The following is a 14,886-nucleotide window of genomic DNA, read 5'->3' on the forward strand; positions in this document are numbered from 1 at the left end:
TTCTGTCGGTTACTATAGTGTTATTATAACAGATAGGACTGATGGCCAGCTTCAAAATTAAGACTAATGGCCCTGCTATCTTTAATGTACATGAATCCAGATAACTGACAGAGGATAACATTTTTTTGACCAAACCTTTAAAAGAAGAACAGTTCCTGAAATGGACTCTGTACTTTGTGAAAAACAATTTTTTGAATTTTTCCAATCAGCATCCAAACTGCTAGTCGCTCCTTCCACCATAGCCTGTCCGAGGCTATTCTCTCTTCAAAGCACATGACCTTTTCAGAGCCAAGCAGTCTGATTCAATAATGCAAGAACTGTTGGAAGGCGAATTCCAACCCACAGGCCAAAAATAAACAACACATTTAGATGCCTGCCATGATCAGGGTATGCCTTTGTGAACTGTTGACTGGTTATGTTTTCCCTTCCAATTAGCTTGGCACACTGAGAATTCTGCAATGCAGTGTTAATGAGACTGCAGTGGGAACATCCATATTATTTTTAACATTAGTGACAGAAACAGTTGGGCCAAATAGCAAATATTTGTCATAATCAAATAGCTTGTTCATGTAGTGGTTGTACACCACAGTCATCTTTAACGTATAGGAAACCGAATTCCGGCTCTTATCTTTGTTTGCTATAAAGGCTCAATGGAAATAGGATTTTGACCTTCACATTTACTCCAAATCACTTCCCTCAGTTTGTTGTTTGAGCTGTTCATGTTTGGAGTGTACAAGACTGACATTTGCAAGCAATCAGCAAGGTTGAGTGTTGCTGCATTTGGGCACATACAAATAAGGTTGTGAGTGATGTTAAATACAGCTCCAAGCAGTGTGCAAATGTAAAAGTTGTGATGGCTCTGAAAATTACAATAGTATTACTGCTAAAGCTTTTTAACTCTCTGTCCTTCAAGAAATTAACCAGTGTTTATGCATGAAGTAGCTAAATTGCTATGGTGCTGTCTTTACCTTTACTGGTGAATATTCCAATACATACTCAAAGTTTTCGTATTTATTTCCTACCTTTCTGACAGATCTTGGTTTAATGATAAAACAATGCTTAATGCTATATTTTTATGTTTAATGCTATAAATTTAGTCAGCTAAATATGGGTGTAGTGTGAGATGATACAGTTGAACTAGATCTTAGCCATGTGGCATTAAAACATAATAGTAGGTCCACCTTGAAGTGGAAATGACAAACTATGGCATGTTCCAACAAGCTTAACAAACTCTGCACCATGTTTCATTTGTGGTAAACCAAAGATCAGTTGATACTGTGTTTAGATTAGAGGTTTTCTGGTAAACAAGAAAAGAAAAGTAACACGAAATAAAGACAGGAATAGGATTAGCCAGAAACAGACATTAATCCATATTTTGGCTCAGAAGTTCTCACCTGGCTGTCCAGGTATATAAGGTTCCTCTGGAGGTGATGCGAAAGAACATCAGTCTGCAGTAGCCGCAGAACAAGGAAGAGAGGAAGCAGGAAAAGTGAGGCCATGTTGTTTGGTACACATGGACATTGGAAGACAGGAGATGGAGGGAAACGAAAGAGAAAGGGAAGGAAAAAGAAAGTCGAAGGCACATTTCAACTGGAAGGGAAAGATCATGAAAAGAGGAAGAGGAGGATGTGATAGAAGATAATTTGAGATTCAGGGCTGCAGATTTAATAACGTATCTTATATTTATTTTTCAATGAGAATAAGCTTGAGGAATGTGTTTTCGTTGCCTTAACTTAGCTACACATTAATCATAGTTTTTTTGTCATAACCACAATTTTTCCCTAGGCATAACCATACGATAGCTGCAATGATGATAATGTAGAAAGAAATAATATTAAAAGGTTTGGCACGGAATGGTAAAAAAAAAGTAATGGAACATAATTTGAGGTTTGACATGATTGTCCAATATCAACCTGTCTGTCAGATCCAGATTATCTTCAGTTTAAATGTGTCCAGCAGGGTACCGTCTCAGAATGAGGGTTGAACGGACAATAGCACAATTAGAAGGCGCATGACCTTATCTATGGTCCGGCACCGCTTTTGAGACGATGCAGCTAGATTCTGCGGGTAGGTTTCCGTCCACCTGTTTTTACGCAGGAGTGGAAATGCCAGAAATTCGAACAAATCTTGAAATATTGCAAAATAGCTTTTACACTGGGCTGAGGTGGAAAAGTAGTTGTGTTGATTAAAACAAAATGTGACAAAGTGCAATAGAAACAGACTTAGCGTATGAATCATAATGTACATGAGGCCTGTGACCTAAACATTCATTGAAACTTCCTCTCTACATATGAGACCAAATAGTGGCAGAAAAATACATCAGATCTGTGTGGAACGTTAATGACACTGTTAAGTTCCTTAAACATAAATGTTATATTTACATCATGTTTTTTATATTTTTTTTCACCGTTTCATGTTTGACTGGTGCTCTTTTAATTGTGTCATCTTTTTGCACCCTCTTCTTCTGCAATGGTTTTAAAGGTATCCGATTGGAGATTACCACCAGCTGTTATGTTGACAAACAAAGTCCTAATATTTGCATAACAGCAGTGGATGGAAACATGCATTAATTTGCATTTTTTACACACTTTTCACAATTGCTTGAAAAATTCTGTTAAAACTTTTGCTACATTTGGATGAACACCCACCTTGTGTACCTACTGCGGTATTTTGTTGATAACATGTGCTTTACATCTGGGATGATAAATTCAGTAGATATTTACAGCCAAGAAACTCCCAGTAGTAATGTGGATGTGATGTCAAAATTGTTTCATTTCACTTAGCTGGAATATTCTAGTAAGTTGTGAAAATAAGACTTTACAGTAATGCAGCTTTACTTACAAGGACAAAACAATATTTTAACTTATCACTGTATTACCATATCCAAAAACCCAAGTGATACAGTATCTGGTGTCATATCACAATATATTATATTGCCCAGCTCTTAACACATACTGATTGTTAAGCTGTCACTAGTTAGTATACCTATTGTGCAATTTGAATCATAAAATTTACAAAACCTTAAGCAGTCAATCCAAAACACATGACAACATGCTACACTGCATTTCCATGTAAAAATGTTGAAACCTGGATTAGCACACATATTGCACACTTATTATACACGCCTTATAACATTATCTCGAGTCTTCCACATAAACTATTCTAGAACTGATCAAGTTAATACATAATTAACACACAAAAAAAAAAAAACAGCACACTGCTGGGTCAAACCAAAACTTATGTTGCACATCAAGCTGAAAAGAGACAACAAATGCCATGTTTTTCAATGCATCAGCTCTGATGCATCCATGCTTTCCTGGCTCACAACCAAACAGAAGACTCAAGTCGACATGCATGGACAGAAGTATTGCTCCCATGCAAACACACGGAAACAAAAGTGCAAAAGAAAGCCCAAACATCCAAGCACCAATCCCCAACATGAAACTGACAAACCTGTCAGTCTGTGCATACAGTAAATTGATGCCACAACAACACTGCAAAATGAAATTGAATTTGGCGTGCAATTGGTCAACAATGTCATGTGACAGTGATATCCATTTCTAATCTGATACCCCCAGTAAACTTGACTGTGGTTTTGGAGTTAGAGTGTGGGTTTATTGTCAGTTACTTAGGATTTTCTTGGCTCAAAAATCATAAAGTGCATTCAGTAATACAGTATGTTATATCATACTAATATCATTTTTTTTTAAATATGTGTATGTTTTTATGTTTATTCTGTCACAAATTTGGAATGCCCAATTTCCTTCCAGCTCTGCTTACTTGTAACTCCACTGTTGACCTGGGGATAAGGAAGACAGACATGCCCTACCTCTGTGTCATCAGCTCACCATGACACGTTATGTTGACATGTTTTAACATGCCGGCTCTTCACTGGTAAGAGGACATGTCTCACTAACTTCCAACTTGTGAACAGGACCAATTGTGTGGAAGTGGAACTGAGAATTAATCTATGTTTCAATAAATGAGAATTTGTCCCCACCTTGGACTCAATATGGACTTAATGTAAGAATAATTGTATTTAACTTAAAATTAAAAAATTGCTTGTGAAAAAAAAAATTATTCACATTGTACTCTCACAAAGAAGTTTTGGAGTTCTGTTTTTTTTCTTTTCTTTTTTGCTAATTTTCTTTTTACGCTAGCATCTTTTGTGACAAAGTACCACAGTTTCTGTGGTAATGGTACTCTATGTTTCACTGGTAACTTCCTATGGTCTTCCTTTTTTCTTTGGTGCTCAAAGACTTGTCTAATAAGTTACTTTACCATAGATTCTTTACCGCAGAAAAGTTTTGGTAGGGTTTTACTGGCCATTTGATGAACTGCAGCACTTTGTACTGGCTTCAGCATTTAGCCATGGTGGTTGCTATTTGTTCTAAAAATGTGTTGGAAGGGGAATACAAAAGTTATTACAGTTTATTCATCAACATTAACCTCTGCACCAAATTTCAAGGCAGTTATCTGAAAATATCAACCTGTTGTATCTGGGTGCCACATTTTGTGACAATGTATCTGGTAGATGTCAAGCTATTTAACTGGTTAAGTAGAAACTCTGATCTTCTGGTGTTGCTTCAGAAATGTCTGGGGATCACCAATGTCATTAGGATACATTCTCTATGGACCATGAATATCTGTACAAAATTTCATGACAATCCATCCAACAGGAATATTTCAGCCTGGATCAAAGTGGTGGACCATTCGACTTTAATTGTCAACACAATAAGAAAGTGTTTGAGTAGTAGTGAGTATACTGTCTTTAGCTCACAGAACCTTTCAGAACACACCAAGTTCAATTTTATTTGGAGTAAACAGCCAGGCTTAGACAAGGAACCTCCCCTTGCAGGCACATAAAACACACGAAATGCGGGATTTTGGTTGGGAAAGTACAAATGCGTACATGCACACACATGTATGTATACACTCAGTGCTGACCTTGGCGTTGGGCCCCTCCATACCCAGGGCCATTAGCTGAGCTACTGTGTTCTCCCGCAGGCTGTTGAGCTCCGCCTGCTGCCGGCGGAGCTTGATTAGGAGTAAGGTCAGCTCCTCGGGCTGCACAAAGCAACACACAGAGTAGAGAAGAAGAGCTGCCACACTGACGTCAACAACATCCACTGACTAACTGAAATCAGAAAACATAATACAGCGACTCTGATGCCCTTTAATAAGAGAGGAACCACTACAATGACATTTTTCAGAATACTGGTCTGCTAGGACTGTTTAATTGTCCAATAAAGACAATCATAATTCTTAAATGCGAGATTATGCATTTAAACCAGCACTGGATGAATCTTTATTATCATTATGGAGGCAGAGTATTATTATATGCAGATGACTACTTTTTTATGTTGAACAGTAGACATTTCAGTTCACAGCCTCACATTTCTTCTTCTTTTCCAATCTAAGACAGTATGAACAGAAACCTCAGCATGCAACATTAGATAACCTGTTACTTATTCAACCATACACTTGCAGAGTGGTGTCCATAGTATGGTTCAGGATTGAAAACATATAACTTCTGATTCATGTAGGGACGCTTCAGTGAAATATTTGGGATTGATATCACAGAAGCTTCATTAATTGATTTATTTTTGGCCATTAGGAGGCGGAACAACTCCATAACAAGCTGACATACACACAGCCCTGACATAAGATTCTAAATAAGGATTTTACTTTGCTCTGCTAACTGCTTCGACAAGGTGTAGCGCAGAATAGGTATGACACTCAGGCCATTTGTTGTCTGCATTCTTACAAAGCTGGCATTATAATTCTTGAAATATGAAAAGGTTCCTACATTTGACATGTGGATGGGTAAGCTAGAGCATATATGGCACCTTGAAAAAAATTCAATATATCAACCAGAGAGGAAAAATTCCTGAAAATTCTGTAACCTTTTATTGACCTCATGATCTTTTTACTGGTCGCTGTATGTGAGCTGTTTGATTTATTACATCTGGGTCAAAATATATTGTGTTGCCACCATCTAGATTCATTTTATTGTTAGTATAAAAAACTACTAAATAAGGGTAAAGAGTTACCAAGTGATTTCAGTTGCAGATGTATTAATGGACTGGTGCACACAAACACACTCCTGCAGACACTCATACAAACACATACAGGTCTCAGACACAGACACACATGCGCGCAAACAAGTTTGTGTAGCTTTCCTTGTCAAGACATTGCATTGAATACCATTCAATGTGGACAGCCTAACCCGTAACCCTACCCTAACCTTAACCATAAACAATTCATGCAAAATTCTTCTTTAACCAGGGCCTCAGAAATGACGTTTTGTCTCATTAGGACCGGGCTTTAGTCCCCATGAGGACTACTGGTCCCAAGGTCGGTACTGGAAAAGGTCCAAAAGAGGTAAACAAAAGCGTGAATACACACACACAAACGCATATACACACTTACACACTAAGCGTATCATTACTTGGAACTTGGAAATAAACAATCTGTGAACTGCAAAAAGCCATGTGTAAAATTACTTGACAAATTTTAATGCCAAGGGCCTTGACTGCCATCAAGGAATCACAATATTATTCACAGCTTGCTTCAGACAGAAATATTAGCTCTCACTCTTGATTGTTGTGTCTTCAATTAGAGAGCAAAGACAATTTCACTTGTGCTGACACATTGTGTGCGTGTGTGCACTGTTCTTAAGAGACATGGCTTTGTCAACAATTACACTGGCCCCGCAGAGACAAAGGGAAAAACAGCAATAAGAAGCTGCTTAGAGCAAAACTTTATTGTGATACACAAGTGTAATCGCAATGAGGTACAGTTGTGTGTCAATGATTGTGTGAGTGTTTGAATGTCAGCGATGAACAGTAGAGGATGTTGAGAGCAGGCGGACTGTGGGGTGAATCTCATAGTGTAGAGTGTGTGGGAGGAGAAGGTGTGCACTGTAAGACTCACCGTCTTGCCTTGTAGGGACTGTGGGGTGATGGTCTGAGGAGGGACGCCAGCTGCAATTGATCGTCGGTCAGTTGGGTAGCCATACTGTGGGAGAGAGATGAGAATGGAATGAATGCTGACAGATGAAGGTGTATCTAGGTTTCACTCATATCAGTTCAAGTGGTCTTAATGAGTTAAAGCAATGTTAAAATCCTGTTAGATGAACACCCATATATTACAAAAGGAGCAGGCCAAAACAGAGAACCTCATTTCACATCTTTTTGCACATTCTCATAACACTACATCTCTGGCAGAGAATCTGGGAATAATCTTCGATAGTGAGTCAATCTTTGAAGCACAAATTCAAAACAACACTAAAGTGGCCTTTTACTGCTACAAGAACATTTCCAAGTAAAATAATTTCCTTTACTGGACAACTGTGAAAAACATTTTCCTGCTTTTGTTAACACTTGAGCCAATTACTGTAATGCAATGTTCACAGGCCTTCATAAGAACCTGAATATTTACCACTGGTTGGAAACATTGCAGCCAGGATCCTCATTAAAACTTATTTTATACACCCCTTTAGACAAAAGCATCGGCCAAATGAATAAATGTAAATTTAATGTTAAACTGAATGAGCATACAGTATACAGTATTAAAATAATGTGAGTCAAACTTCAGTGTCACCCTACAACAATAATGTACATTTGAGAAAGCAAAAAACCTAATATGGCATGCATAATTGTAAAAAATGACAATAATGTAAAATATAAATGAATTTTCGTTATTTAGCCAATGCAGCAGAAGCATCTAATGCTGTTTAAACAAATTCATTCAGTGATGTAATGAGAAACATCACTGCATGTAAAGAGGAAACATATTTAAATGAAAAGGTAACAATAAGAAACATTCAGCCATAGTTTAACATTGCTATCTATTTGCCAACATCTGCTTCCTTTGTTAGCAAACACAGAACACTGTTTAGACTCAATCAATAGCAATGTAATTAAATTTGGCTGCTACAGAGGACTAAAAAGAATATATCACATTGAATTAGAACATTGTTAAATTAAAAAGAAAAACGTAAAATGAACTGTCTTAAAGCCATTCATCTGCAAACATAGCATCTGTTTCCATTGCTATGCAAATATCTCAAAGTCGATATCTCTGCTTCATCTGATGATCTGAGCCCTGTCCACTCCCTCTTTATTAAGGAACAGGCCTACACTGAGTGCACACATCAACCCCATACAAAAATCTGCTGCCTGTTAGCTATAGCAATGGTTTTAAGAGTGTTCATAAAGGTTTCTCTTTATAATCTTGCTCCAGTCTACACCAGTGACCACCTCACATTTTATGTACCTAACAGTGTTCTGATGACTCTCTCACATTAACTGTTCTTTGGACCAGGACTGCAGCATACAGTGAAGCTGCATTTAGTTCGTATGCCCTCAGATTCTGGAGCGGCCTCCCTGTAGATTTGAGAAAATGCACGTTGCACTTTTCAGACTTGCTGTTTCCTTGAAAGTCTTACTATGTTTTAACTATGTTTTAATTGTATTTATCTTTTAAAATCCTTTCTACTTTGTTTTTAACGTTCCTACTTTTTGCATTTGTCTTTTATTGTGTATTTTTCACATTTTGTGTAGCAAAAATGTATTATAAATGAATTTTTCTCTTCATTACTGTGTGAGTCCAATGCCATGCCCTCTACCTTGGCGAGGTGTGTCCTGTGCCGGCGGTCCAGCGTCACGTCCCCCCTGAACACCGGTGAGGACACTTCGGAGTGGGAGTTGCTTGAGTTGTGACCGACTGGCTGGCGGGGAGGGGAGAAGGTGCTGTAGAGAGCCAAGGAGCCGTGAGATGGAGAGGTGGGGATGGAGTGCGCCACAGCGTGTTCAGAGATGTTGCCCATAGTCTTTGTGCTGGGCAGGGTGCCATAATGACCCACAGCTGCAATCACAAAAACCAGAGCAGGAAAGAAATTCACATTGAAGTCCAAATCCTTCCTTGCCTACACTCTGTGATGGTCATGAAACTGGGGTTATATTAATAGAGAGGTTGGCCATTTGAAAAAAACACACTCAAATGTGATTAAAAAAATGACAACACTAGATATTATATTATTACTTAATATCTTAGTCAGCCTTAAAGCATGCCTACTTCTTAGGCTGACATTATTTGCAACACAGTAATACCACAAATGACAGTGGCAATCATCCTGAAAAATCAATATATACTGAACAAACAAAATATTAGAGACATATGACAGGTTGATTGCAAAATGAGCTGCAACTCTAGATTAGGAAAACATATCTTTTGTTTACTCAGTGTATAGAATTTAAAATTTGTATCTAAATTTGAGTTACTGAAAAACTTCACTGGTTAACGAACTTCGGGATTATCCCAGGATTTGTAACCAATGGTGAAAATTCTCTACAGCCTCTGATACAAAGACATCATCTGTAGCGAGGAACATCTCTAGATGGAGAATAGACAGATGCAGTTTGGTGGGACATATGCACTTGAGAAAGTCATTTTCCCACTCATATTTTCATGTCATTTGGTTATTGAAAACAATGGTTTGAGTACCCACTAAGGGAATGTGAAAAGACTTTCCCTGTTAACATCAAACTTATTACAATCATAATCGTGTTATTTGGATCATATGAGAGAGAACTTTTACAGAGTGCATAGAGTCTTTACCACATGGACAAGAAAAAACAACTATACCCAAAAGGACCTTCCTTATTGATTATTTGTGTACAAAAGTTTACCTTGTTGAAAAGTAGTTCCATTGTTGTGGTCTAGTTATACAGTTTAACCTCTATGATGTTTGCTTGTCTCTTTGACTTTACACTGAGACAATGTAACACAGCATAAAAATAGCTTTTGTTGGCTTTGGGATAGTGCCAAAAACATTAAAGCTTCATGGTTAAAAATCCACAACACAAAGTATAATAATTAACCTTGTTTGCAGTTGTAGTTGTCTATTTAACAGTTTCAAAGATGTCTCCTTTATAAGTGTGGCTTATGAAGGGAAAGGTTTTTGGGCCAAAGGGTTTTTATGTTTTAACTATTTTTTGTTGTAGTAGCACAGTTGGCCAATGGGACAAATTCTGACTTACAGAGCCGTATCCAGCTATTCTCAGGCGTTCAGGGTGCTCTGCGGGATGCAATGCCTGCTGTGACCCAATCTCAGATTGTTGGTAAAAGGATAACAAGGCCACAGAGCCAGCGTTAATTGGCAAACTTGAATGGCAAATTTGCACTCGAGAACTCGGAAGTACCCTGTCATGGCTCTAACTGTAGTAACAGTAACAGTAACAGTAACAGGTAGTAGTATTATATTTTTCTGTGGTGTCTGTACCTGTTGGCTGAGCCAGACTTTGCCTGGAGAAGGCCTGCCTCTGCTGCCACTCATACAGCTGCCACATGGTGTCATCCCTCATCGACCTCCTCTTCTCCGTTGTGGTTACGGTGGTGGTAGAGGCAGGACGGAGTGCATGGTCGTACACAGAATCCGCCACGCTGCAGATGCTGTCGGGCCTCATCATGCTGTTGCGGGGCAGCGTGCGATAGCCCTCTGGGTAGCGGGGCACAATCTGTGCACGGTGGCTTGGCATGTTTCTGGGTAAGGTCTGGTAGGATGTAATGCTGACAGAGAAAAAAGACAAACTAATGAGAGAAGAGTACTCGCTAATATCCACAGATCAAAGCTCTTTTCTCTTCCTCCCCATGATAGATAGGTCAGACATTCGTTTGTCAGGTTTAGAACTGTATCTGGATCTGATTTTTAAAAAAAAGGCAATTAGGCATTCGTTTGTGTTGTGAACTCATGAACTAGATCGTGGGCTTACATAAAATTTCTTGAATGATGATACACTCTGTAGAGTCCAAAAAAGTAATAAATGCAGCTCTTAGCTGCTGGGGATCACACGGGGATCACAAAATCAGTCTCGTTGTCTGAAAAGTCAAAACAATCCATTTTTACATTGGTACTGTAGAAAAAGTACAGTAAAGCCAACTACTGAACCACACCTGACCGTTTCTTTTAACGTACCGTCCTCCACTGACAGAACCTGCTGTGTCCTCTGCCTCTGATTTACTGAAGGTTTGCAGTTTTTGATGCAGCTAATAAAATGAAACATAATGAAGATAAGCCTCTTACAAAAATCAGGCTTATCTTCACACAAAGTAATGACCTGACACTGTTGGTTATGATCACTTAGCCACAGTAAAATCTTACACGAGGTCTCATGGCTCCACCTGCCTCTCCTGCTGTCTCTGCTCTACTACCTGCATGTTCCTCTTAAAATGAAACATGAAATTCAGAAACAAACTTGTAGCTACTAAAAAAAAAAATCTCTTTATGTCCATCTACCTTTTTTGTCTGAATTATTTCAGTGCTGTAGTGTGATTTGTTTTCTCAAAAACAATAACTTGGCTGCTAATAATAGCAAATGACAACAAGCTAACACTAGTGTTAATTACTTGTGGGTTAACCACTGATGCTAAAGCCACTTTAAAGAGGGAAATTCTGGAGCTCTTAGTAATCTACCGGTTTATTAAAGTCTGAGCATACTGTCCGACTTTGGTGCAGAAACGGATCCTGCAAGCCCTAAAGCTTCCAGTCAGTCTCTTCGTCCTTCTTTGGCGTACGGGCTGCAGTTCGGCGTGTATGTGAAGTGTTGAGGGGAGCAAGTATGTACAAGAGCTGTCAGTGCATCAAAACATTTTAACTTTATTCAGCAGGTGAGGCTGAGCCTGGGTAGAGGTGAACTGTCGCCCAAGTTTCAAACTCTACAAAATCAGATTCCAAGTGTAGGACTGGCCTGCCCTGATAAGTGTTTCATTGCTGTTATTTGACACATGAAAGCTTGATAAATGTACTGAATTGTGTGTTTATTAGCAGAAAAGACACATTTTGAGTTTTCTCAAGATTAATTTTTTAAGTACAAATAACTTGGCTTTTAGTGTGTTGAACTTGTGGCGTTGTGAGATGTAACTTCTAATGTGTTCAGCATTTATGTCAGTTTCTCTCAAACATATTAGCTTCTCCCTTAACCATATTCACTTTTTAGGGGAATCTGTTGCCTCAAAATTTTGAAGCAAAGTCAACTTGTCCGGGTTAACTGTGTAATTCATTACACTTACATTCTTACATTCATTTTATACTGTAGCCTGTCTGCACATTTCGGTTTTCATGAAAATAAGGGATTTTCCAACTTAAATTCCTGTTTAAACTCTACATACAGATCACGGGTTGACATACTTTTGAGCTCACTTTGCCACTTCTGTATGAACTGATCTGTGACCTGCTGCTCAACAGTTAGTTTCAGCCAACTGCATACTTCTCCATTACATATAAACTTAAATGTGCTAATATAAGCTTTTCTACAACCAAACATAGTAACTTTAGTTTTACCACTACTGAGCATCATCTTCCATTTCTCACAAAAATCACAGACTTTCTGCAGCTCTTCTTTTGTTGAGGACATGATAATTGTATCATCCACATGTATCAGTACCATTAGCTGAATATAACTGTCTATCATGGTGTTGTTACAATTAATGGGCTGATGACCATTCTGCAGCAAATACTCCTCTAAATCATTCTTACACAACACACACATAAACACCTGCATTCACTGTTACTGTCTCCAACAGCCAGTGAATCAATGCCTTTAATCAGTGTGTACTGAATAGGAAACAGCTTAATTGTCTGTGTGTGTGCTTTGATTTGTATGGTGTGGTTGAATGGATTTAATTATCAAACTGCTTTCATCAACAGAACTCTTGCCTCACTTTCGCTTTGACCTGGTGACATGAAGTAATGAGGAGCTTGTTATCATTACAGCTACTAGCAGCTAATCATAAAATGAAAGCCCTCATTTTGTACGAGTGAAGCTTTGACCTTATGAGTCCACAGTGAGATATAATATAGTTGTTGTCACTCTGACTGCCTATTGCCATTCTTTACCCAGATGGGAAGAGCACCACAGTCTTGGTTCATCTCATTTACCCTACGCATTCAGCAGAGAGGGGAAGACAAGCTAATACCCTGATCTGCAGCATCTATACAATGTATGGACTGAAGGACTATACAATGATTGTGCATGTTTTAGGCCATTTATTACATAGTACAGTGAATAAACTTTATTATTACTGCCAGCCACTTTCCACCCTCATAGGAGCCAGTTCATTCCTATGAATGAAATGAGACTTGATACTCGCATCACATTTCTGTTGTTGCTGGGTGATAATGTTTGTCTGATAATCACAATGAATTGCCATTCATTCAGCATGACACTGCATACATGTTAGCCACTAGTGGCTGCTAGGAGCAGTTAATTTTTTTGTTGACAACTGACTGTGTCAATGTAGGAGTTGTTATTTCTGTAAGATGATACCTATTAAACTGTACGGATCTTACCATTTTCTGCCTCTATTTTCATGATTTAGCTGTAGCTATTTTTCTGCTTCTCGCACTGGAAGATAACATCCCTATTCTCATGGGTTTAGAGTGCCTCAAATTAAATTCTTGTTTGTTGGGTTTGAACCTCTCTCAAGCTCTTCCCACAATTACTTTTGTAACTTTTTGTCTGTACAAATTAGTCCAACTACAAGGACAAAAGCTACATATAAACACTTTTGCTGCAAACATTGTATGCCTTTAATCCCGCCAACAGTGTACTGATTCGTTCTTCCAACTGGCTGAGACAGCTGAAAATCAGAACTACACCAGGGCTTATTAAATCACTGAACAAAACAAAGATATGGAAAGCTGGTCCAGAACCAGCCTATGACAAGGTAATGGAGATAAAGTACAGATTCTCTTTGAAAGTACTTCCATGTTGATGTATTCAAGTGCTTGTGGGAAAACTCTGCCATCTCAGACTCTGTCACTCAGAGAGTGATGTACCATTGATGTGGTGATGTACCATACCAACATTTAATGCAAATAATAATGACCAAATTCACATTATCCTCATTGCTTGTCTTCTATGGTTGATTTTCTGATAACAAATGTATACAACACATATTTAAAACATATGTTTAAAAATCATCTTTCAGCTTAAGTAAGATCTGTGCTTGTAACTAACAGAACTTTATCAGCCAGTTTGAGAGGAAAACATATCTTAACCTGGTCAGCCACAGGGGAACGTTGCCCTTACTGAGGCCTTTGAAGGGGACATTCACACTAAAAGAAACTCCATAATTTCTGTGATCTAGCGCAGTTAATTGATTTGCTTTTTACTTTCCAAGTTTTTTTTTGCTAGACGCACCAAAAACAAGATATTCTTGCTAATACCAAAACAATGAGACGGACTCTGAATGCCCTCCAAGTTTGTGGGAACATTTGGCAAAGGAAAACATCAGAGCCAGCAAGATTATAAATTAATTTTGATGAATTATTAATTACTCTTTTGGATACAAATGTTTCTCCAACAGAAACCCCACAGACTGTTGGTCTCCAAATCTCTGTCAGTGAAGCGTTGCTCTCTGACAGTATAGCAGATTGATCCTGCTTTTTAGAGGCTTTGTCATGTTAAAAACATTGATCTAGCTATCCTAAATTTTAAAATATAATTTTACAACTTAGTATTCAGTGGCCTCATTCCACTGTATTCACTAGGTGTTGTAATTGTTCAGGAAAAACTTCAAAACAGCACTGCAGGATGTAAGTACAAAGTCAAGACTTGTTCTTTATAATTCCAGCATAATGTACATTTCCACAGCGTACACCAACAAAGTCATGTCATGCTCAACACTTTGCTGTACTTCAGTTTCTCTTTTTAACAGAAAACGTTTTTTGGGTCTGTGTTACGCTACGCTTTCTGAACGCTTTAATGACGCTCTAGACTTCCTGCACGTTAATAGTTTTTCAGCAGCTCAGTGGGCACAGTCGCACCCTTTCCTGATAGGTTTACATCATGAAAAATCTGCAGGAAATGCTGAGTTTCA

At 38.3% G+C, this 14,886-nt stretch overlaps 1 protein-coding gene across 10 annotated transcripts in view; it reads right to left on the bottom strand.

Annotated features, from left to right (window-relative positions):
• The window catches only part of LOC120802952 (pleckstrin homology domain-containing family A member 5-like), a 247,344-nt gene that overhangs the window by 26,637 nt on the left and 205,821 nt on the right, over window positions 1–14,886 (bottom strand). For 7 of the 10 annotated variants that reach the window (XM_040151259.1, XM_040151188.1, XM_040151182.1 and 4 more), the window contains 4 exons: window positions 10,289–10,575; window positions 8,633–8,871; window positions 6,937–7,020; window positions 4,948–5,067 (listed from right to left, as the gene is read on the bottom strand). In XM_040151259.1, the coding sequence (XP_040007193.1) occupies window positions 4,948–5,067; window positions 6,937–7,020; window positions 8,633–8,871; window positions 10,289–10,575 (730 nt within the window). Of the gene's footprint in view, window positions 1–1,394; window positions 1,449–4,947; window positions 5,068–6,936; window positions 7,021–8,632; window positions 8,872–10,288; window positions 10,576–14,886 lie in introns of all 10 variants that reach the window. The other 3 variants (XM_040151204.1, XM_040151195.1, XM_040151250.1) reach the window with 2 other exon arrangements.

The sequence above is a fragment of the Xiphias gladius genome, chromosome 2, assembly GCF_016859285.1.
Source record: "Xiphias gladius isolate SHS-SW01 ecotype Sanya breed wild chromosome 2, ASM1685928v1, whole genome shotgun sequence".
In the NCBI taxonomy this organism is placed as follows: domain Eukaryota; kingdom Metazoa; phylum Chordata; class Actinopteri; order Istiophoriformes; family Xiphiidae; genus Xiphias; species Xiphias gladius.